This window comes from Leptopilina heterotoma, unplaced genomic scaffold (assembly GCF_015476425.1).
Source record: "Leptopilina heterotoma isolate Lh14 unplaced genomic scaffold, ASM1547642v1 Lhet_417, whole genome shotgun sequence".
Lineage (NCBI taxonomy): Eukaryota > Metazoa > Arthropoda > Insecta > Hymenoptera > Figitidae > Leptopilina > Leptopilina heterotoma.
The window spans coordinates 68,289-93,778 of record NW_025111076.1 but is presented as its reverse complement, the minus strand read 5'-3'; the positions used below and the strand labels follow the sequence as shown (position 1 = coordinate 93,778).

At 25.6% G+C, this 25,490-nt stretch overlaps 1 protein-coding gene across 2 annotated transcripts; it reads right to left on the bottom strand.

Moving 5' to 3' along the window:
• Nucleotides 1-1,436: 1,436 nt before the first annotated feature.
• On the bottom strand, nucleotides 1,437-14,361 carry LOC122506392 (sodium/calcium exchanger 3). Of its 2 annotated transcripts, XM_043618533.1 has the most exons (3): nucleotides 14,222-14,350; nucleotides 10,678-14,041; nucleotides 1,437-1,741 (listed from the first exon to the last, which is right to left on the bottom strand). In XM_043618533.1, exons 2-3 carry the CDS (start codon nucleotides 12,018-12,020, stop codon nucleotides 1,465-1,467), a joined length of 1,620 nt encoding a protein of 539 aa, XP_043474468.1. In that variant the 5' UTR covers nucleotides 12,021-14,041; nucleotides 14,222-14,350; the 3' UTR covers nucleotides 1,437-1,464. The 2 variants fall into 2 exon arrangements, with proteins under 2 accessions (XP_043474468.1, XP_043474467.1); XM_043618532.1 differs by having other exon boundaries at nucleotides 10,678-14,361.
• Between the last annotated feature and the right edge of the window lie 11,129 nt (nucleotides 14,362-25,490).

Below are 25,490 nucleotides of genomic sequence, written 5' to 3'. Positions count from 1 at the left end.
CTTCGGTAAGTGAAATGCGCGCGCAGTGTTCTTGACGAGACGCGACGAGAATGCTGCGCGCGCAGACTGGGAGTGGGGAGTCTGTGAACTCTGATTGGTCGCGTCCTCCCCCCACCACTTCGGCTTCAATGCGCCGCGCAGTGTTTTTCAGAAGAGATCGTAAATTAATTTTATAAATAATATTATTAATTAAAAACTAAAGCTAATTAATTTATACTCAGTAATTAATTAATAATTAACGATAATTAATCCTTATATGAAAAGAGTAGATATGCAAATTAGGTAAAGGAAGACATTATGTTATTTATTTTGAAAATATTTATTATAATATTTATTTTTATTTATTTATTATTATTATATACTAGCTAAAATAATTATTATATAGTTAATTTATTCCCATTAATTATTATTTTTTATTTTATTTTTGCTTAGGGAAAAAATACTGTAAATTACTTGAAATAATTAATTTGAGATTGACAAGATTTTTTACACGTGATAAATTATTACTTTTTGTACATTTTCTTTTCACTTTGATTTCGTAGATAGTTTCGACAGTTGAGGTGTTTTCGTGTTTTGTAAAACAGCCGAGGGCGCCGAGGGGAAAAGTCAATTAAAGTGTGATTTAGGGTGAATTTTTATTTATTAAGATGGAGAAAAAAAAATGATTTTGAGTATAGTTGATCAGGGAGAATGATAACTGTCGAAAACAATGTAAAACTTAATTTAATTACATCCATCAAATGAAATTTAATTAAATCAACTTTATTGAAATGTTAACGGGAGAAAAAAGTTCATTTGGATTCTGATTTTTATCGCTTTTATTACAATTCTCCAATTACTGTATTTTTTTCTTTTATTTCACTTTTACACTGAAGGGCCGTAGGGTATTTAGTTTTGAATTTTAAATATTAAAATCAGATATAATTTTCGAGAATTGAATTAGTTTTTCGATAATAAAATAATCTTTATGTATTAATATAATAAATATTTATATAAATGTATAAATAATATTTAAGGCTCAGACCATTATATTTCGAATAAATATTTATATAAATATAAATGTATAAATAAATTTTTATTATTTCTAAATATTAAGTTATATTAAAAATTAATATTAGAATGAATATTAAAGTAAATATTTATTTATTTTGTACCCGACATGGTGGGGGAAGGACGCGACCAATCACGGCTCACTGACCCCCCCACTCTAATCAGCGCGCGCAGCGGTCTCGCCTTCTTCCTCGAGACTCAACGAGATAAAAACGTTCCTATTCTGACTAAAACTATTCACAGCATTAATTTTCAGTATTTATTTAATTTTCTCTTCACACATTTATATATTATATTATTTACATTATTACAAATAATATAAATAATTGAAATTAAATTTAAAAAAGTGATTTTCCTAATTACAATTAATAAAAAAGTGTCTTAAAATTATTTTCGTGTAAAAATGCAAATGACTTACTCGGTTTGATTATCCTCGAAGGTGAGTGTGCCCTCGAGATGCTCGTATTGCTTGCCGGGTTTGGCGGTTCCCTCGACTGTTCGATAAGGAATAATGACACGTCCTCTCGCCCCGCTATATCGCACTACACGCAAATTGTACTGGCCAACGCTTTCAACTAATTCCACGTCCCTTTCGGGAAATCCAAATATTCCACTGTGATCGTCGTCAAGGATCATAACTGTCGCTAAACTCGGCGACACTAGCATTGCCGGTTGCGACACATTTGTTAATCTGCAAAAAAGAAAATAAATTTATTATTTATTATTATTTTTAAAGTTAAAAAGAAAAATGGGGTAAAATGACCCAAGTGCATCTAGGGAACAATAATTCAATTAAAGAAAATCCCAACTTTTTTTATAAACAAATTTTTATGAAAATAAAAAATTTTATTTTCTAAATAAATAAAGTGGATTTTATTTAATAATTTTTTCTTTTTATTAAAATTTTATAAACGAGGTAATTAGAAGTGCTAACTAATTTATTATTAATTAGTGGGTCATTAATTATTTTGCAAAATTAAAATTCTTGGGAGGAATATTATTAACATTTTTATAAATTATTAAATATCCAGAGAAAAATTTTATTATAATTAAAGAAATAATTGAATTCTTATGATGAAGTTTACTAAAATATTTGAAAATATTTAACTTCCTGAGAAGAATTTTATTTTATTTGTAAAAATAATTGAATTCTTGTAAAGAATTTTATTAAATATTTCAAAATAATTGAATTTCTGTAAAAAATAAAAATATAATATTTCATAAACTAAAACTTTACAGTTATTTTATAAAGTAATATTATTTCTAGACTAAAGTTAAAAAATAATTTGATAAAACGAATTACAAATGTTATTTTATTATAATTTAATTACAAAGTCAATTTTTTTATTTTAACTAAAACTATAGTTATCTTATAACATTACGTTATTTATAGACGAAAGTTCGAATATGATTTTAAGAAGTAATTAGAAAGTTTTTTTATAAAGTAAAGTTTTAAATTCTTATGAAATGTTTTAATACAGAATTTTTCTAATATAAAAGTTTCATAAAAATAAATAATGTCATAAAAGTAGTGATTAAATAATTTTATACTTAAAAAGTATTTATTTTAGTTATATAAAGGTTTACCTTTATATAAATAAAATAAATAAAACTTTAAATTTTACAATTTAAGTTTAAAAATAAAAAAGTATTTATTTTATTTATATAAAGGTTTAATTTTATATAAATAAAATACTCTTTTATTTTTAAACCTAAATTAAAAAATTTAGTTTTAAAATTGTCGAATAATAATTGTTACGAGAGCAAATTTTCTTGTAAAAAAAATATTAAATCATTTGTCAATAAATTTTTATAGTTCCAAACGACATTTGATATTTTTTTCTAAGCTTGTCTATAAATTTGCATATAAAACAAATAAATCATTTAAAAAGAAATTATAATCCACCAGTCTAATAATTTATCATCCAAAAATACTATAATTAAAAGAAGGGTAGTTCTAGTTTTTTTTAATATAAAAAAATCATTTTAATATCGAAATCTCTTCCGAATAATAATAATTGAAATAGCTTAGTTTGACATCAGTTTTTTTTCTCGATTAATAAATGGGGCATTGGATTATTATAAATATTATTTTTTTTTAGACATGACTAATAATTCTCCTTTCAGCTCGAAATATGACGTGAATATTTACACACACAGACACACACAAATACACAATATCCATTTATTCTCATAGGAGAAGTAAAAGGTAACTAGGGAGCATAAATGGGGAGGGAAATAGGCCGAGGATAGTATGCAACAAAATAAAATGTTGCGTGAAGGAAAATATATAGAAAAACCCAAAGGGAGTATAGTATCTTCTTCATTCTTATGCATCCATTACAACAATTTTCTAGAGTCTCAATTTTTATTCTCCATAAAGCAAAAAAAAAAAAAAGGAAAAGAGAAGATAATTTTTTCATATGCAGCAAAAAATGTCATTTTATACATTTAATCCCACGTTGTATTTTAAGATATTATTTTTTAAGTAAATCTTTACATAAATATTTATAATTCAGGTTACGCACTCATCTACTAAAATCTACTATTTCTGTTGTTTTTTTTTAGAATTTCCACTATTTTAAATTAACTAATACTAGAAATTAAAAAACTCTTCTCAAAAATTGTAATCAAATTCTTTAAAAAAAATTCAATTATTTTCAAAAAATATTCGAAACTTAATTATTTTTAATATCTAGTATAGGTATTTTCATAAAATTTCGTAAAAGAATTCAATAATTTTTAAAAAATTGATAAAATTCATCCAAAATTCAATTATTTTCATAAATAATAAAATTTATTAAATTCGACAGGGATTCAATTAATTATTTAGAATAGAATTTTTTAAAACAATTTCGAAAAAATCAAATATTTGACAAAATTTTTATACGCTTCTTCACAATAATTCAATTATTTTCACTAATAATAACATTTTTCATGGATATTCAATTGAAAAAAAAATTTTTTGATTAAATTCTTCGAAAGTATTTAATTTATTTTCATAAATAATAAAACTCATTGAAAAAATTAAATTATTTTTAATACTATTTTAAATTAATCAATCGAAAAATTCAATTATTTACACAAATAAAGTTTTCCAGAAGAATTCAATTAATTAAAATAAAATTCAGTTATTTACAAAAATATTTAAATTTTTTTACAGGATTTTCAATTGTTGTCAAAAATTTTAATAAAATTTTTCGAAGGAAATCAATTATTTTAAATACAATTTTAATTTAATTTTTTTTGAAATAATTCAATTATTCTCTTAGATTTAAATAAAACTCTTGACGAGAATTCAATTATTTACATAAATAATTCTTTGCCAAAATTATTTTACTAAAGAAAATTCTCGTAAATAGTCATCTAATGAACAACAGGAAACAACAAAAGCAATTGTTTATAAACAAATAAATTTTTGAAAGCCCTTAGCTTCGCAAAAACCGAAAATTCGATTGTCTGCTAATTGGCGGATGGAGAATTTTGACTAGTAAATTTGCCAAAATTATTTTACTAAAAAAAATTCTTGTAAATAATCATCTAATGAACAACAGGAAACAATAAAACTAATTGTTTACTAACATCTGTAATTTTTACAATTTTTTTTTCTTTTTTTTCATAATTTTTTAATTTTTATGGGCAAAAAAATCAAGTTTTCCGGGCGACGATTATTCTGAAATTATTTTTACGTATTAGTGGAGTATGTAGAAGCAATAAGCAAAAAAAAAATCGCCGGTCAAATGATAACTGCAATTTTAATAAATTTTTTTCTAATTTTTTTCGATTTTTTTAATTTTAAGGGTTGAAAATGACATCTTTCCCCTATCGATATGGGGGTTAAAATTTTTTTGTATTTATTGGGCATCGAATGAATTAATTTTATGCAATAAAATTTATGGTCTCGTTATTGGTTTATAAATAACAATTTTTTCCTATTTTTTTTAAAAATTTTTTATAATTTAGGGGTTGATTTGACAACTTTCTCTTATCGATAATGGGATGAAACTTGGTTGGTATTTATTTGGTACCTACTTGAGTGAGAAAATGCAAAAAAATTTATGGTCTGATGAAAAAATATTTTCGATGCTGAGCATCGATGGCAACTTCAGGCACCTAAATATAATTATATATATATATATATTTAAAAATATAAATAAAATAAAAAAATGTAAATAAAATAAAAGTATATAAATTTATATTTATATAATCGAGAGGGTGGAATTTATTTAAATATCCTTTTAGCCCGCGAATTGAAAAAACAATAAAAAATTTGTATGTTTAAGGAGGAGTGGGAGGGGGTAAAAAAAGAGACGATTAAATTTTCCAGTGAGGATGAGTTAATTTGCTTCATGGTAGAAATCGCGTTGCGACAAGAAAGTCTTAAGAGTACTTTAATGATTTCCCGTTTGACCTACTTAAACCCGAATGGTTTCGTATGTATATATATATATATATTGTTTTTTTTCTTTCTTAGGCCTTCATTATAAGTAATCAACACGAAAATTGTTACGTGAACAGGAACAAACCTCGGTATTATAGCTATTGTACATGATTTCATATATATTTTTTCTTAAAGCCCCATATCAAATTTCTTATCAATTCTTGGAATCCGAAAATGCTTACTTTTGCACATTCACTTTACACTCGAATAACTTCTTGTCACGCATTATGTTATTATAAGTAATTGGGCTTTTTTTGAGAAAGAAAAAAATTATTTTTAATGAACATAATATTGTATTTTAAATATTTTCAAATTAGAATAAATTACAAGGCAAGCGAAGATGATTGTTTTGCATGCAGCATTAGTTTTACTTTCGGGGAATTTTTTTTTAGCGAAAAATTGTAACTAGACAATTATTTTGTTAATTTAGAACAAAAGTGTAAAATTGCTATGAAATTATTTTAATTTTAATTAGTTAAAATAATCTTTAACGTCCGAGATCCTTTATAAATTAAGGGAAATAAAACAAAACCATTCGGACAATTCATTGTCCGAAAAAAAAAATTTTATTAATTAAAATTAAAAAAGGCAAGTAAAACGAAAACATTCGGTCAATTGATTGTCCGAAAAAAAATTTATTAAAATTAAATTAAGGCAAATAAAACGAAAACATTCGGACAATTCATTGTCCGAATGTTTTCGTTGTATGTGCCTTAATTTAATTTTAATAAACATTTTTAAAAAATGTTTTTTTAAAAAATTTTTTTTTTTATGTTAAGTTTTTGTGTTTTGGCCAAAAAGTTTACTTGGTAAATAATAAATGCTACTAAATTACGTGCGGCTGGAAATAAAAATAATTTTTTTGTCTCTCTTTATTGTTTCAGGATGCGCGACAATGGGAAAACTCTTCGGGAAACTTTTGTTTACATCTCGTGGCCGAATGTGTTGACGTTCAGTTGATGAGAACAAGGGACTCGGGTTCAATTCGAAGGTCATAAACGGTGAACATTGAAATTGAGATAAATAATAATAGAAAATACATTTTCAATTCGGTTTCGATTTGTGAATCGTCCTGTTAACATGAACGTAAATTTTATCTCTCTGTCTCTCTTGTTGAGAACGCACCGTCGACAATGCCACGTGTTTCGAACATTTGCCACTAAAATAAAAGATATTCAAAATTTTGTCGATTCAACAAAAAGTTTTATAGTTTCGGGAGTGTCGCATTTAAATTTTTTTTTTTTTTTTTTAACCGCGAACAGTGTCAGTGTGTATTTTTTTTAACGGCGTTTTCGGGAGTGTTCGAATTTAAAAAAAATCGGGTGTGTGACTTCTTCAATTTGGAAAATATTTCAGCGTCATTCTGTGATGGACAACGGTCAATGGGGGTATGCAGTCAACGGTAAGATTAAAAAAATTTTTTATAATTAAAGCAATTTGCATCTGGACGGTATGTGAGAGAATTGAAAAACAAATTTATTTCTAATTTTTAAAAATTAAAATACAAAAAAAGAATTAAATTCTTAAATATAAAAAAGAATTTTTTGATGATTGTCTTTTTGAAATTTTTTCTTCCCTAATAATTTTATTTAAAAAATTAATAAAATTTTGACAATTAAAATTATTTGTATCTGGACGGTATGTATGAGAGAATTGAAAAAAGGAATTTATTTCCCAACCTGCGGTCCTTAATTTTTAAAATACAAAAAAGAATTAGTTCTCTCTTGTCCCTTTAATTTCCCTTTTAAAAAAAATTTACAAAGAATTTTTTCCACCCAACAAACAAACATCGACTGATTTTTATTTTTTTAAAAATGCGTATTTTTCTTTGAATTCGGTTCGTAAAAAAATTTCTTTGTCCTAAATAAAGTTTTACAGTTACAAACGAATTTTTCCATGCAATTACGTTTTCAAATTTGATTTATTTTTTTAACATTTTTTTCATTTTTGAAATTTTGTAAGTAGCAAAAAAATGTTTATATTTTATCACTATAATATTAATAATAATAATAATAATATGGCTCTCAATCTAAAATATTATTTAATGCAGTTTTTTTAATAACTATCACTTTTTATTCACTTTTTTCTATTTTAAATGTAAAAAAAGAAGAGATGGAGATAAAAAAAATACATAAGAAGTCAAGCTCGAAACGAGCAATTAAATTCTGCTTAATCCTGGAACATGTATCAAGATCCCAAGAGAATATAATAGATACTTTTTATTCCTTGTTAATCTTTCTTTTCTAGTTCGTTATTTTCTATCGTTTAATTAATTTCGATACTTTTTCCAAGTAATTAGTTTTCAGTAAACATATTGAATAAAATGTAAAAATGAAAAAGAAATGAAAAAAATTCTTTTTATAATATTATAACAAAAGTAGATGTTAACATTGTTCAGAAACTTTTCAATGAAAAGAAATATTTATTCTGTTTATAATCCAGGATTGCATTAATATTTTTTAAATGAAACTATATTTTTAAAATAAATAATAAAATTATTAGAGTAATGAATAAATTGTTCGAATAATAGAACATAATATTTTTAACAAATAAAATTCTCGAATTTATTAAAATAATAAAATTTTTAGAGTAATTAATAAATTGCTCGAATAATGCAATAAAATATTATTAATTTTTGCAAAAAATTAAAGGGAATCTCATATCTATTTAATGAATCTTTCAATTTGAAATTATTTCGAGAATCTTTGAAATAAAACAAAGTAAAATATTTTCTCGTCGTTAGCAATTGGACTAATTAATTAATCTCTGTTATTTTCACATTTAAGCAGGAAGGCTGCGGGTTTATTTAACTTGTTCAAGATAAGACAGAAAACGAATTATTTCCTTTAATAGTTGCATAAGTTGTTCATAATATTATATCTGGTTAAACTTTAATTAATATAATTTAAAAATTAATTATTCACTTAAAATAATTGAATTGTTTACTGATTTTCAAAAGAAATTAAAAAATGCCGCATCAAAAATAGTAATTTTTTTTACTGCATATTCGAATATGTTTGTTTTTATTAGCTTATAAAATATTATTAAAAATAATAATGAAAATATTAAAAATACTATTAAAAATACTATTAAAAATATTAAAACTATTATTGAAAATATTGAAAATATTGAAAATATTGAAAATATTAAAAATATTATTAATAATTATTTACAATATAGAAAATATGAACAGACGAAAAAATTTAATGATAAGACTGATTATAGGTGAAATAAAATGAGTTTTATTAAAAAATAGGATATAGTTATGATAGTAATAATTTTGCTTTTGAGATAACAAAATTTTATTAGAGGTACAATAAAATTATTTAAAAGCTAAAATTATCTTGAATCTCTTTTAGTGTATTTGAAGTAAAAACTTTGATAATATACGTACTACTACTATTATTATAGTTGCTGAACTAGGAAACATCGAAATTTCCATTTTGTTTGCACTTTTAGCATTACAGTTAGTTACACATTACACAAATCTACAATCAGCATTCATCAGCCATTTAAACTAAAATTGACCCCACACCGTCGCATTTCTATAAAGTTCGTTTTAATTAATAAATTACTTGTTGATTAATTTAGAGCAAAATGTTATTCACAGTATTTTCCCAATGAGTAAAGTTATTAACAAATCGGGTTTCATTTCATTATTAATATTTTATATTAAAATATGACGAAGGGAAAATAATTATAAAGAGAATAAAAAGAATAACAATAATATTAAAAATAGTAAAATTAATAATAAAAAGAATAATAAAAAATTATTTTTTGATTAGTATTCGCAAGAAAAATAAAGATCCTTCAACTGAAAAATTCCAAGGGCACAAAGCAAAGAAGCAAATTTGAAAAATCAACTTTGAATTAATTTCTACATAATAAATTTTCCATTGAGAGTCAATTTTTTCAACATCTTTTTTTTAAATTGAAGCTAGAAAATCGGCTTTTTGTTGGAAAATCGCTTATAAAGTGCATCCCTTGAAAATCCTTTTAGTCTGATTGAACACGTGCCAGCATTTTATAGAGTTGACACTTTAAATGCTGAAACGAGCAGTTTCTGACGTTTAAAGTTTAAATTTCACTTCATATATCAAGATTGATTTTTTTTATTATCTATTTTCATCTGCTTGAACGCATACATTCGTTTCTTGTATTTATAATAATCCCCCTCCTCCCTATCCTAGAAAGGACCATGTTATCATAGAATTTCACTCATTTCTCGTTTGCTCCTCTTGTACCAAAAATGATTTTTTTTTGTACTGAAAAGAATTTTCAAGTATTTTTTTTTCTACCGAAAAGTATATTTTTACTAAAATTGACTGTCGAATATTTTTTTTATTTGCTTCCTTTAGAAAAAGCTCCGTATTGTAATAATTTCTAATTTATATTCTCTTGGGATTGAATTGCAGGAATCTGCAACGACATGTTACCGACACTATTGCGCGTGCGCGACTTTCTCAAGGTCACTGTCAATGACGTTGCACGTTCGCAATAAAGTTACCCATCTAGTTTTTGTAGTTCATGGTCCTATCATTTAGGAAACTGTTCGGTAATAGAATTTAAAATCGTTGATAATTGATAATTTACTAAATATTTAGTTGTTGATAAAATTATTTTTATAATGAAAATATTGAACAATTTGAACAATGTAATAAGCTATCAATTGTAGATATGAATATTGTAGGTGCAACCTGAGTACTGTCAATTAAATTAAATCTTCGAATTCTTGCAAATTTCAGAATGTGTGGCTATGCAGATCAATATGTATTTATAATTGTTCCCAAACTAAATTGTAATTGTATACTTGGGGCTGATATGTTAAAAGTTTTAAAAACAAAAATTGATTTTAAAAATCATATCATTCTCGTAATGAGAGGCGAAGAAGTTTTAACTATATGGAAATGCTAACAGAAAGCATAAATAAAATTAGAATCATTAATGAAGATACTAATGAATTTGAACATAAATTCGAAACTAAATCTTCAATTGAAAATAATTTCGAAACTAAATCTTCAATTGAATATAATTTCGAAAAAGAAATTTCAATTGAAAATATTGAAAGCAATGATACCAAGAAGGGAATTATTAATTAATTAAGTGGAATAGAATTCCAAGAAGAATTATTATTATTAATCAATTAAGTGGAATAGAATTTCAAGAATTTAAATTCAAATACCCACCTAACGTAGAAGTGTTCATCCTCCTCGAAGACATCATCGTCGATAACTGACAGATTGATCGTTTTTTTCGTCTCGCCAGGCTCGAACATTAGGGTCCCCTTTGCACTGACATAATCGGAACCAGCCTCGGCTGATCCATCCTCAGTGTAGTAATCGACACTGCACGGTTTATTAAGATCACCTCCCATTCGACTGACCCCAACGTCAAAGGTCCCGACATTCTCCATAACCGTATAATGACCGGGTTCGAAGAACACTCGTTGACAATTAACGGCCTCAATATCGACACTCTCGGCCTCGGCCCTCTGAAGTTCCGCCTTCACCTCACTCAAGTCACTCTGTGCCCGCTCACTTATTTTTCTACTCAAACTCCCAGCGCCCACCATTTTTCTAGTCGCCTGCACTCTGTAGAAGGCCCTGCTCTTTGGCCCCTTGCCCAAAACCTCCTCATGTGCCATCACCTCCAGATGCTCCAAACTCAATTGAGGATTTTTCTTTCTCAATTCCCTTAGGGTCTGGATATAATCCTTCCGGGTCTGCTCGAACTCCTTAGCCTCCAGGGTGTCCACATCAGCGAATCGATCTCCCATTCCATTGATGCCCTCATGCTGGGCCTTAATTTCAAGTTCGACAGCAGCATCCGAATCGCCAGCTTCGACCTCCACGATAACGCCCCGCTTGTTCATTCGGTAGCCCTTGTGGAGGTATTTGTAGATAAGCAGCCGACGATCGGCAATGTAGGCCGTGAGTACCGTGGCCGGGAAGAAGGCGAAAGTCAGTATTCCCTCCCAAACTTCCAACTCACCCGGACTGAAGACAGCTAGGATGAGATACAACCAGACGTAGGCGAATATACTCCATGTGGCGGTCACAAAAAACACTCGCAAATGCTTTATTTTCCTAGTTTCGTTCTTGGGAATCACAAAAACACAGAGAGCAATAATCACAAAGAGATTGTAGGCCGCCGAACCGACAATCGTTCCCGGACCCAAATCACCGGCTTCGAAATCCTTGGCGTAGATCTCAATGATGGAGAGGAGAATTTCTGGTGCACTGCTACCAAGGGCCATTAGGGTTAGATTCGCCACTGTCTCATTCCATACCCTCACGATTATTATTTGAGGCTCCCGGCCCTGACGCTTCACCACTAATTCCTTTTCCTGTGAGGTGATCACCTCGATAGCGGCCATAAATCTGTCGCTGACGATTGACACACCTATGAAGAGGTACATGAGTATGAAGAAGTATACCAGACCGCGGAATATTATTTCCGCTAGACTTAGATTGTCGACCGGATGCCATAGTGGGATCATCAGTCCTGCGGTACATACCTCTCTACCCATTTTTGCGCTTTTTTTTATTGTTTCGAGTCTTATCGGATCATTGTTTGGCGGGTCCGATTTCGGACTTTTTGGGTGAGGAAGTTTTTGATGATTCTAGGGAAACGGGGTTTTTGGTTACTTTTTGTTTGGTGTGGTATTTTGTACTGTTTGCCTAGAGAGAATTTCGGGTGAGGACTCCGATTTCTGGTTAGTTTTTGGGGAAAAAGGAATTCTTGGCTTTCTGAAGGGTTTTTGGTTCCTTGGGAGTCTTCTGATGTTTAGGAGGGTAGAGGAAGTATCCTAGAGTTTCTTAAGGATTTTTCGGTTCCCTTAGGGTCTTTGGAGTTTTTTTGGTGTGTAGAGAAAGTATTTTAGATTTCCTTGAGGATTTTTTGGTTCCCTTGGGGTCCTCCGAGTTTTTTAATGGATAGAGGAAGTATTTTAGATTTCCTTAAGGATTTTTCGGTTCCCTTCGAGTCTTCCGAGGTTTTTGGATATTAGAGGAAGTATTCTAGGTTTCCTTAAAGATTTTTCGGTTTCTTTGGGGTTCTCCGAGTTTTTTTGGTGGGTAGAGGAAGTATTCTAGATTTCCTTAAGGATTTTTCGATTCTAGTTAGAACTAGAATCGAGTCTTCTAGTCTTTTGCTTTTCTAGGAGTCCTCCTGCTTTTTCTTAAAAGGGAATCAAGTCTTCTAGTTTCTTGGTAGTCTAGTTTTTAGGGTTCCTTTTTTTTAAAGGGGATCTTTAAATGAGGTCTAGATTTCCGTAACGATTTTCTTGCAGTCCTTAGTAATTCTTAAAGGGGATCAAGTCTTCTAGATTTCTGCCAAGGATTTTTTGATTTCCTGGAAAGAATCCTCTGGTTTTTCTTCTTAGTCAGGAGATTTAGATTCTTCTGGATTTTCGAAAAGATTTTTTCCTTTCCATCGATTTTCCCCCCTCCTCAGATTGAAAGTCTTGTAGATTTCCGAAAGTTTTTAGGTTCTTTGTGAACTTGTGGTCAGTTTATTTTCTTCAAAGCTGCCAAAGGATTTTCTGGTTCTTTTATTTTTTACTTAAAAACAAGTCTTGTGGATTTTCGTCTGGAAATTAAGTCTTCTAAAAACTTCAAAGAAATTTCAAAGTAATTTCAAACAAATTTTTAAACAACCTTCGCTTTTTTAATTTAGAAGCAAATTCTCTAATTCTTTTAAATATCCGTTCAGTGCTCGAAGTAATTTCACTTCCCTTGTTGCCTTTTATCGACTCCCTACGAAAGAAAATCTAATTTCTTTTTTCCCTTGAAACACTAATGTCACAATTTTCCTTTCGCTATACGGAAATGTTTGTTATTTTAGGTCAATTGTAATCCGAATAGTATCCCTCTTCATTAGGACGGCACTCATCATATTCCCTCGGATTCAATTGATGAAACTTGATCCTCTTTAGTTATTTGTCTTTGATTAGAAATGTTATTCTCATCGATATGTTTTTTTTGCTCCAATGTAATTAATTTTATTAATTGTATTAATTTTATCAAGCACCTTTTTTACTTCTATTTCCTTTTATTTCCTCTTTCGTTACATTTATTTTAATTCATTTCGATATGTTTCTTTTGGCGAAATTACTTTTTTATTTTTAATGGTCTTTCGGTGAATAATTTCGTAATTTATCACCACAAATTACTCTTTTGTTTTTATTCCTCTTTGTCTTTATTTGGAAATATTTTCTCTATTTATTCTCTTTGGTGTGTTGCATTTTATTATCTCCACTTGTTTTTCTTTTTTCCCCACTGATATTTTTTTTGTAGTTTCAAAAAAGGGATGAATTTGGACACAAAATTTTAAATTAACAAAAATTCACTGTTTAGATTATTTTCTTGATAAGGGTAATAATAATGCGAGAGGGGAGGGGAAAAATTTCAATGTCTAGGTTAATGATAAGCCTCGATTTGTTTACACACAACACACACGACACCACTGAGATTCCCACTCTTTAAAGCCGAGAAAGCCACCACCCTCGTCCTACCGTGCGAAGTCATCGTCCTCCGAAGCACTTTTTTTCTATTTCGAAAAATAAAAACAAAATCGCCCTTTTAGAAATTTTTTTTTTCAAATTGAAAATTAATTTTTTTTTCTTTAATTATAATTTCCAAATTTTTGTTTTAAATTGACAACTAAAAAATGGCAAAAAAATTCGTTTTTCCCCAAGAAATTTTTTTAAAGAAATTGAATAAAATTTACAAATTTATTAAAGAGAGAAAAAAAATTGTTGTTTTGGCGAATGATTGAATGAGAGAGAAAGGAGAGAAAGAGAGAGTGACTTCGCGTCTGAACGAAACGGTTAAAACCGCGTTCGAGCGAACACTGAAAAGCGACGACTTGAGCTAGCCAGTTGCGGGAATCCCCTCTCGTTTCCTCCTTTTCTTTCCGTCCCTTTTTCCGTACTAGTTGTATGTATATATGTGTATATGAACCTCTCCCTTGTCGAGGCGATCTTTGTCTAACCGTTCCCTGCCAACCCACAAACCACCCATGGCGCTTGCGCTTTTCGGCTATATACAATGTTTTCCAAGCTCCTCCGCACCCCTATGAGAATTATACCTATATATATATATATATATATATATATATATATATATATATATATATATATACATTCTTATCTTCTTTTGCCAAAAAAATGTTGTTGCACCCAAAACTTGAGAGAAGAGACACAATTATATTTTATATACTACATTTTGTGTGCCAAAAAAGTTTTACAAATTTTCTTCCACTTGTTTTTTTATTGCCGATAATTATTTATATTGAAAAAAATTGTTTCTTTTATGGTTACTTTATTTTTTATTTATTTTATTATTTATTTCATTTACTATTTATTTTATTGATTGTTTATTTTATTTAATTAATTATTTGTTTTATTATTTCATTCATTTACTATTTATTTTTAATTGGCGAGAGTTTTTATTTTTCTATTTATTTTATTATTTATTTACTTTATTATTTATTTTTTAAATTATTTATTCATTTTATCATTTATTTCATTTACTATTTATTTTTAATTGGCGAGAGTTTTTATTTTTCTATTTATTTTATTTTATTATTTATTTACTTTATTACCTATTTATTTTTTTAATTATTTATTAATTTTATCATTCATTTAAATTTACTATTCATTTTTATTTGGCGACAATTCGACTTTATTTCTAAATTTAAAATGTGCGATTTAAAAAATTTCCCCATGAGAAGGATCGAACCCTGAACTTCTTATTGCTAGTCGGCGGCCTTAACCACTAGACCATTTCACTTTTAATCTGGAACTTCGAACAAAATGAAATTGAAAAGAATTATTTTTGTATTATTTTTTTATTTACTTATGTGAATAAAATTAGAAGAATAGAGAAGAATTAGAAATAGTGTAAAAAGAGGATAAAATAGAATTAAATAGAAAAAAGTGAATAGAATAAAAAATTAAATAAATAAAAGTAGAAAAATAATTATTATTATTATGATGTTTTTTTTAATATTAATATTATTAACAATAAATGAAAACAAATTTGTTAATTATTTTTTATTAATTTTTTATTGATGTAGAAAATACTAATATATTAATAGAAATTACTATTTATCAGTAAAATTTACTAATTTATAAGTAGAAAATTTTAATTTTTAATTTTAATTAGTAAAAATGTTTACTAATGTATAATTTGAATCAGTGACAAACTTTTTCTTCTGAATTAGTAAATTTTACTAATAAATTAGTAGAAATTACTATTTATTAATAAAATTTACTAATTGAGAAGTAATAAATTTTAATTTTTAATTTTTTTGTTTGAATTAGTAAATTTTAATTTATAATTTTTAATTTGAATTGTTAAAAATGTTTACTAATCAATAATTTAAAGTCGTGACTGACTTTTGCTTTTAAATTAGCAAATTTTACTAATAAATTAGTAGAAATTACTAATTATTAGTAAAATTTACTTATTGAAAAGTAGAAAGTCAATCACTAATTTAAATTAATAAACATTTTACTAAATTTAATTTAGAGATTATATTATAAAATTAAATCAGATTAATAAATGTAAATATTTGAATAGTAATACATTTTTTATTAATTTTATATTTATTTTAATTAGAAAATATAATAAAATTATAAATAGTAAAATAGAAAAATAGTAAAAAAGTAGAAAAACAGTAAAAAAATAAAAAAATAATTATATTTATTTTTATTGTGAATTATAAATATTAATTAATTATGCACAATTAATAATAAAAATAATTTTTTTTTAATCATAAATATTAGTAACAAAAAATTTGTTTTTCTATTATGTTAAATATTAACAAAAAAAATTTTTTTTAATAATACAAAGAAAAAGGAACAAAGAAATGTATAGAACCTTTCGATTTTCATGTTCACATTAATTTTTACATCATAAAGAATTTTTTTTTTTATTTATTGAAAAGCACAATTAAAATTAAGTTATAATTTAAAATGGTGAAATTTCCTCTGTAAATAATAAATGTATTCTATATTGGATATAAATATATTTTTAACGATATTTTGTATGAGGAAACTTCATTTGTAATAAAATGTATTACAATCATAATTAATATACGAGAATTTTGTTCCAATCGAGACAGGAAAATATTCTCTTTGTTAAAGTTTGAAATTCGTTTTTGATTATTTGTGATGAAATGAAAAATATTATCACGAATTATTTTGAAGGTTTTAATTTAAAAATAAGAGAGAGAGAGAGGAAAATTAAAATATTATTATTTAGTAATGCAAAGTTAATTGTGAATTATATTTATAAAAGGAATAATTGTAAATTAATTTGAAAACTATTTTCAAATTATAGCATAATTTGAAAATAGTTTTCAAATTAATATTCTATTAAAAAAATAATTATAGAAAAGCAACTGTTTGGAAATTTTTTTTAAGAAACTTATTTTAAATTATAAAAATATATTTGGAAATTAGTAAAAATTAGTTAATATAATTATTTTAATTTATGAAATAATTACTTAGCTATTCATATTGATCTCGAATTCTATTTTTTGTCTAACGATTTAAAAAAAAGAATTAGTTTCTGTCCTTATAGAATTTTTTTTTTTATTGGGAATTTTTTTTATTATTTTTGCTATTTTATTGTATTTATTTATTTTACATTAGAAACGGGCTTAACAATTTTATTATTCTACTATTTTATTATTTTACTATTTTATTATTTTATTATTTTATTTTTTTATTATTTTATTATTTTATTTTATTATTTTACTTTATTATTTTATTATTTTACTATTTTACTATTTTACTATTTTATTTTTTTTATTATTTTATTATTTTATAGTTTGTTATAATTTATATTACAATTTTTATTTTATATATGAAACGAAAATATATTTTCCAAATGAAAATACATTTTTCCCAATTGAAAGCGTATACATATGAGTAAAGAAAATTGTATTGTCGACATGTCGCACGTAATTCGTATCAGGGAAAAATATTTTTTTCCATATACACTTTTTTTTATTTTTCTAACGTTACACTCTTTTGCCATACGCAGCCTCTCTCTCTGTAACCTTTATCGAACCCTTGAAAAACATTTTTATATTCAAGTTTCTGATATATCATATGGCTTTTACTTTTTTTCTATGTAGACATATCTATCGATGAGAGATACACATAGAGACAAATTCTTTTTAGGATTTATAGAATAAACTTTATTTCATTTTTTTTCACTCATGCTTTTCCTGCGAAGAAAATCCCAAAGTAAATAAAAAAAGGTTGCTTTTCTAAAAGTATATTTTTACAAGCATAGAGACTTGTTTTTCATATATAAATATTATTATTAAAAAAAATTTTCACATTGAATTTTAAATTTAATTTTTTTAAACCTGTTGGGATTTTTTTTTTATTGGTTTCTGAATTTTATTTTTCATTTTATTTATTCATTTTATAAATTTAATTATTGGTTCTTTAATTTTTGGAAACAATTTTATTTCCCGACTGTTTAAATTTAATTTTCGGTTTATCAATATTTGATTTATAAATTTTTGATTCTTTCATTTTATTTCTCGATAATAATTTTTGGTTTTTAATTTTATTCATTGACTTTGTAAATTTAATTTTTTAATTTTTTACTTTTTAAATTTTCGATTTTTTAATTTTTTATTACGAAATTTTTTATTTCTCAGTTGTATTTCCTGGGTTTTGAATTTAAATTTTTCGTCTAATAATTTTTGTTTTAATTCTATTTCTTGGTTTTTAAAAAAAATTCTTTTGTTTTCGTATAAGAGAAGAAAAAGTAAAGTTTCTAAAAAAAAGAAGTAAAAACCTTGATTCTTGAATAACAAGAACAATTCTCGTGATTATTTATTCAAAAACTGAATCATTTGCATGAGAAAATAAATGTAAAATTGAAAATGATGTATCAGAATTACACATGTAGATAATATATAATTACTATTCTGATGTAATTTAACGCGAGGCGCGTAAACCATAGAATTTGTCATCATCGCACTTCTCAACTACAATATGATAATATTTCTCATTTTCCCCTCGCAAGAAGAATCATCTTATTACTGAATTCATTTCCATTTGAGTATTTTTATATTTTTACAAGTTGAAACGACTTTTTTTTCTATCAACTTCGATTCCATCAGGAATTTTTTGACCTAAATTTAGAAATTAAGATTATTTTTTTACATTTTCATCGTTTTTTTCTGTAAATTCTAAAGTTAATTTCTTTACATTTTGTAAAATAATTTTAGACCTAAGTTATCATTTAGTTTCGTTTGGTTAATTTTCGTTCTAATTTTTTTACCTGAGATAAATAATAAATTAACAATAAATTAACAAAATAAATTAATTAGTTCAATTTTTTTTATTTGTTTATTTATTTTTTTATTTTTACATTTTACACATATTTTTAAGCATTATATTATAATAACTATGACTATAATTATAATAGTAGTTATTTATTTTATATTCATAAAAAATAGGGTCTTGAAAAATTTTGTCGAAAAAATTCAATTATTTTCTCAAATTTTAATAAAATTCAATAATTAAATGTTTAATTTCAATTATTAACAGACATTATTATTTTAAAAGTTTTAAAGTAAATGTTCATAAAAATCAATTATTTTTTAAAATTTTAATAAATTCTTAAAAAAAAAATTCAATTATTTTTTAAAATAGTAAAATCTTTGCAAAAATTCAATTATTTTCAAAAAAATTGTAATAAAATTCTTTACAAAAAGTCATTTTACAAATAAGAAAAATCTTCGTAAAAAATTCAATTATTTTTATATAATTAATAAAATTCTTATCAGAATTTCACTCATTTTCAATTCCGTTTTTAATCGATTTCTTCGAAAATTTCAATTATTTTGAAAAATCTTGTAAAAATTCTCCGAGAAAATTCAATTTTTTAAAAAAAATAATTGAATTTTTCACAAAAGTTCAATTATTTATATAAAATTTTTAGAAAATCCAATTCAAGAATACAATTATTTTTAAAATTAATTAAATTTTCGCTGGAATTCAATTATTTTTTAATACAATTTTAATTGAATTCCAGAAAAAAATTAAATTATTTTTAATCATTTTTTGTTAAATTCTTCAAAAGAATTCAATTATATCAATAAATAGTAAATTTTTCACAAGAATTCAATTATTTTAAATACAATTTTTATAAAATTCTTCTCAAAAATTTACTTATTTTTTTAAATTTTGCAAAAATTCAATTATTTGTAGAAATAATAAATTTTTTCGCAGGGATTCAATTATTTAAAAAAGTTTTAATAAAATTCAATTCAAAAATTCAATTATTTTCAGAAATAATTAAATTGTCGATGTACTGAAAATAATTCAATTCTTGTGAAGTATTTATAAAAAAAAATTTTTTTCAATAATTGAATTCTTTACAGAAAATTTAATTAAAATTGTATTTAAAAAAAATAATTTAATTCTGGGCAAGATTTTTTATTAAAATTCTTTAAAACAATTGAATTGTTTTGAAGAATTTATTTCAATTTTCTTGAAAATAATAAAGTTTTTTAAAAATAATGTTTACTGAAATTTTTTAAAATAATTGAAATTTACAAAAAATTTTATAAAAAACTTTCAGAACAATTGAATTGTTTAGAAAAATTTTATTACAATTTTTAAAAATAATTCAACTTGTTAGAGAAATTTTATTAAAATTATCTTTAATATAATTGAATTTTTTTTTTTTATTAAAATTGTATTGAAAATAATTGAATTCCTCAGAAGAATTTTATTATTTAATAATTGAATTCTTGACAAGATATTTACAATTTATAAAAATAATTTGTTTCTAAAAATTTTATTAAAATTGTTGAAAATAATTGAATTTTTGATCAAAACTCTTGAAAATAATTGAATTTAACTAATATTTTTAAAAAATAATTGTATTCTTGCGAGAAATTTTATTAAAATTATATTGAAAATAATTGAATTCTTAGGAAACATTTTATTATTTATGAAAATAATATAATTCCTTTGTAGAATTTTATTATTTATGCGAAAATATTCTTTTTCAGAAGAATTTTCTTATTTATATGAAAATAATTGAATTCTTGAGAAGGATTTTACAAATTCATAAAAATAATTGAATTATTGTTTCGAAGTATTTTATATTTTTAATATCTTTAAAATAGTTGCATTTTTTGAAGGAATTTTATTAAAAATTTTGAAGATAATGATTTTTTTTTTAAAAAGAATTTCATCAAGAATTGTTAAAAATAATTGAATTGATATTAAAATTTTTGAAAATAATCGAATTTAATTAATACTTTTAAAGATAATTGAGAAATTTTATTAAAATTGTAGTGAAAATAAATAAATAATTGAATATTCTTCCGAAGAATTTAATTATTTTTGAGAATAATGAAGTTCTTGAAAAAAATTTTATTTTAAATTTTTAAATGATAATAAACAAATAATATCAGAGTATCATTTGCTGGTTATATTATATGAAATATTTTTTGAAGAAGATAAATATTAATTATCATATTCAACATTGAAGAGACCTGAAATATCAGAATATTTCAGTGTTGCATTGCCTAAATCATGTACATCGTTTACTGTAGAAAAATGATTATACTTCAACAATAAATATTTAATTAAGGAAGATTTCGACTATATCAGCAATTAGTGACATCTATTAGACGTCAATTGAACTCTTTGGTTTAGAGTCAGGTGTTATTCTTAAGATAATTACTCCGATATGGTTGTCGGTAAATAATTATATTTTTGAATTTAATTTTTGATCTGAAAAAATAAGCTGCGTGAACGACTGCACTGTGCATCTGTGAGGACTCGAACCCCAGTTAATAGCTGCCTTTCGCGGGACTAACGCCTACCAATGCACCATGCCAACACAGCCTGGACGTTCACGTTTCTTATAATCTCAGATCAAGCCCATACACTAGTCGAAGAGCTGTATAGTTAATGTAGGAAATTATTTGCTGATTGAGAATTTTAATTAAGGAAGATTTCGACTATATCAGCAATTAGTGACATCTATTAGACGTCAATTGAACTCTTTGGTTTAGAGTCAGGTGTTATTCTTAAGATAATTACTCCGATATGGTTGTCGGTAAATAATTATATTTTTGAATTTAATTTTTGATCTGAAAAAATAAGCTGCGTGAACGACTGCACTGTGCATCTGTGAGGACTCGAACCCCAGTTAATAGCTGCCTTTCGCGGGACTAACGCCTACCAATGCACCATTATTTTTTCAGATCAAAAATTAAATTCAAAATATAATTATTTACCGACAACCATATCGGAGTAATTATCTTAAGAATAACACCTGACTCTAAACCAAAGAGTTCAATTGACGTCTAATAGATGTCACTAATTGCTGATATAGTCGAAATCTTCCTTAATTAAAATTCTCAATCAGCAAATAATTTCCTACATTAACTATACAGCTCTTCGACTAGTGTATGGGCTTGATCTGAGATTATAAGAAACGTGAACGTCCAGGCTGTGTTGGCATGGTGCATTGGTAGGCGTTAGTCCCGCGAAAGGCAGCTATTAACTGGGGTTCGAGTCCTCACAGATGCACAGTGCAGTCGTTCACGCAGCTTATTTTTTCAGATCAAAAATTAAATTCAAAAATATAATTATTTACCGACAACCATATCGGAGTAATTATCTTAAGAATAACACCTGACTCTAAACCAAAGAGTTCAATTGACGTCTAATAGATGTCACTAATTGCTGATATAGTCGAAATCTTCCTTAATTAAAATTCTCAATCAGCAAATAATTTCCTACATTAAATAAATATTTAAGATTTAACGGCGATTGATAAACGAATTTATTCAATTTATTACTAGTGAGATCAAGTAACACTAAATTTGAAAGTTTAGCAAAAGTATTCGGATGTATATACTCAATGTCATTGTAGCTTAGTATCAAAAGTGTTAAATTTTCCAAATCAGTGAAAGAATCTTCCCTTAATTTTGATATTATATTATAATTCATGTACAATTTTTTTAAACTCCTGATTCGTAAATTAGGTACTTCTCTAAATTCATTTCTAAATAAATTCAAGAATTCCAATGCAGTATTTGTTTTAAATGTGTCATTGTAAAGTACGCTAAGACAATTTTTTGATAAATCCAAATAATGTAACTTTGTATTGAATTTTAGTGTATTTTTGGGAAATCTGTAAATTTGACAATCATTTATTATTAGTAGTTTTAAATTTGGATGATGTTGTAGATCAAACGGATCGACATGTAGACTTGAAATTACATTGTTATCAAAAACGAGAGAAGTTATTGAGGAGTGATTTGGTAATGATTTGTAGGTTTTGATAATAGAAGATGTTATTTTTAAGTGGGTGATATTATTTATATGGACAAAATTATCAGCTATATAAACTATGTCGTATAAAACTAAATTTTTTAGTTTTTTCGATGACGTCTTGATGATTAAATTTTTGTTGTCTTTTGTCATATTTCGACTATAAATGTAGAGGGTTTTTAAATTTGGTAACTGTAGATTAATAATGTTATCCACATTGTTGTTACTGTTGCTTTCGTTGTAGTTGTTGCTGTTAATGATGTTCTTGTTATTGTTACTGTTCTCAGTTGATATCTCAGTGGGGTAAGAGGAGTAGTAGTTGTAGTAGTAGTAGTAGTAGTAGTTTCGATATCTGTAACTCTTCTTGAACAAATCCCACTCATTTTCATCCAAATTTGTATTGAATTCCTTCCAAAATTTAAATATACCTGGGTCTTCAAATGCATCAACCTTTTTTGTTGGTGTAATGAAATCATAACCATTCCCCAAAACTAGTGTTTCAATCGCCTCATGTGGAAAGTCGTGAAATTCTTCTATGGTAAAGTTTAAGTGCATAAGCAAATAGTCAAGATTTGGAAGAGAAGAAAATGTTGCATTCGATATTTTAGTTGCTAAATTAGTCTCTAGTTGCAAACACTTGACTTGTGGATTGTAAGTGATATTACTTGGAAAATTGATAAGTTGTGAAGTTTCCAAAAAGACACTTTCTGGATGTTGAACCTCTTTGCAGTAAGCCATTTCTAATTGCTTCTCTGTAAAGTCACAATACTTTGAATAATCCGTTTCCGAATACTTCAATGAATAGATTTCTTCCTCTCTTAAAAGTTCCCTGGCACTTTTTGTTGAATCATTTTGAAAACTTGTTGCAATTTTGGTGAAGCACAGAAGAGTTGTCACAGAACTTAATAGTTTTAGTTGAAGCATTTTGGATTTTGAAAAACTTTTCACAAAACTAAAAGACTGAACTGAAAATTGATCCAATCCGTAAGACTCTGCTGGTCCGACTGAATTCTCATCTGTGGAAGGTCGGTGTTAATCTATTTTCGAAAACGAAACAAGAAGGGTAAATGATTAAAAAATTCTTTTTATTGCGTAGTATTATTTTCATTCTTTCTTTATTTTTTCAAAAATAGAATAGAATTTGTGATACAATCTGTTAGAAATAAACTAAAAATTAATCAGTGAGCGTCTATTAATGAAATGTAACATCTTTAGTAAGGTTATATCGTTCAATTGATTCTTGTTTAGAAAAAAATAATTCTTCTTTTAAGAACTGATATTTAAGATTTGGTGGTGTCTGATAAGTAAATGTATTTAATTCGTTGAAAGAAATACTCAAAATTTGTAGATTTGAAAGTTTAGCAAAAGTTTTGTGGTGTATATATTGTATTTTATTGCGATTCAATATCAAAATTTGTAAATTATCTAAACCAGTGAAAGAATCTTCCTTTAATTCTGTTATCTCATTACTACCAATGTGCAAGTACTTTAAACTCCTGATAAATAAATTCGGAACTTCTTTAAATTCATTCTGATGTAAATTTAACACTTCCAAAGCAGTATTTGTTTCAAAGGTGTCATTATAAAGCTACATTTAAAAATTCCATATTTTAATTCATGTTCAATGATAAATTCAATTTAAGAATTGTCAGGATGTAATAATAAGGCAGGATGTTGTTTCTTTTGAGAAAACTAAATAGATTTTGATTCTGATTGCACTAAGTCAAACCTGATACTTATAATAATTATTATTTTCTAAATACATTTCTTTAATTTAAATTACAATATTACCTGACTATCATGCGATTATTGTACGGTTATTAAAGATTTTTAATGTTTTTGGTTTATTTATAATATCATCTATTTCTTGTTTAGAAAGACCTATACCATTTACTAAAAATTGGTATTTCAGATTTGACGGTGACAGAAACGTAAATTTTTTCAATTCATTGCTGATAAGACTTAAAAATTGCAGATTTGAAAGTTTAGCAAAAGTTTTGTAGTGTACGTATTGAATTTTATTGTCATTCAATAACAAAGCTTGTAAATTATCTAAACCAGTGAAAGAATCTTCCTTTAATTCTGATATCTTATTATGATTCATGTGCAATATCTTTAAACTCTTAATAAATAAATTGGGCACTTTTTTAAAATTATTGACTCTCAAATTTAACACTTCCAATGCAGTGTTTGATTTAAAGGTGTCATTATAAAGTACACTAAGTGAATTCACTGTCATATCCAAATAACGTAATTTTGTATTGAATTTTAGTGCATTTTTGGGAAATCTATAAATGTGAGAAAAGGTAATTACTAAATTCTCTAAATTTGGATGATATTGAAAATTTAAGGAATCATTATGTAATCCTGAAAAATAATTATAAGAAAGATCCAAAGTAATTATTGATGTATGACTTGGTGAAGATTTATATAAAGTGAGATTAGAATCGAATATATGTAAATGAGTGAGATTCTTCAAATTGACAAAATGATGATTAAAGTTAGAAATGTTTTCGCAGTTTCTTAAAAGCAGGTGTGTTAGATTTGTCAATGATGTATTTATAACCAAATTGGTGTTGTTCTGGTTAAAAATTACACGATACAAACAAAGAATCCTTAAATTTGATAATTGAAGATTAATAATGTTGTTGCTCTTGTTCT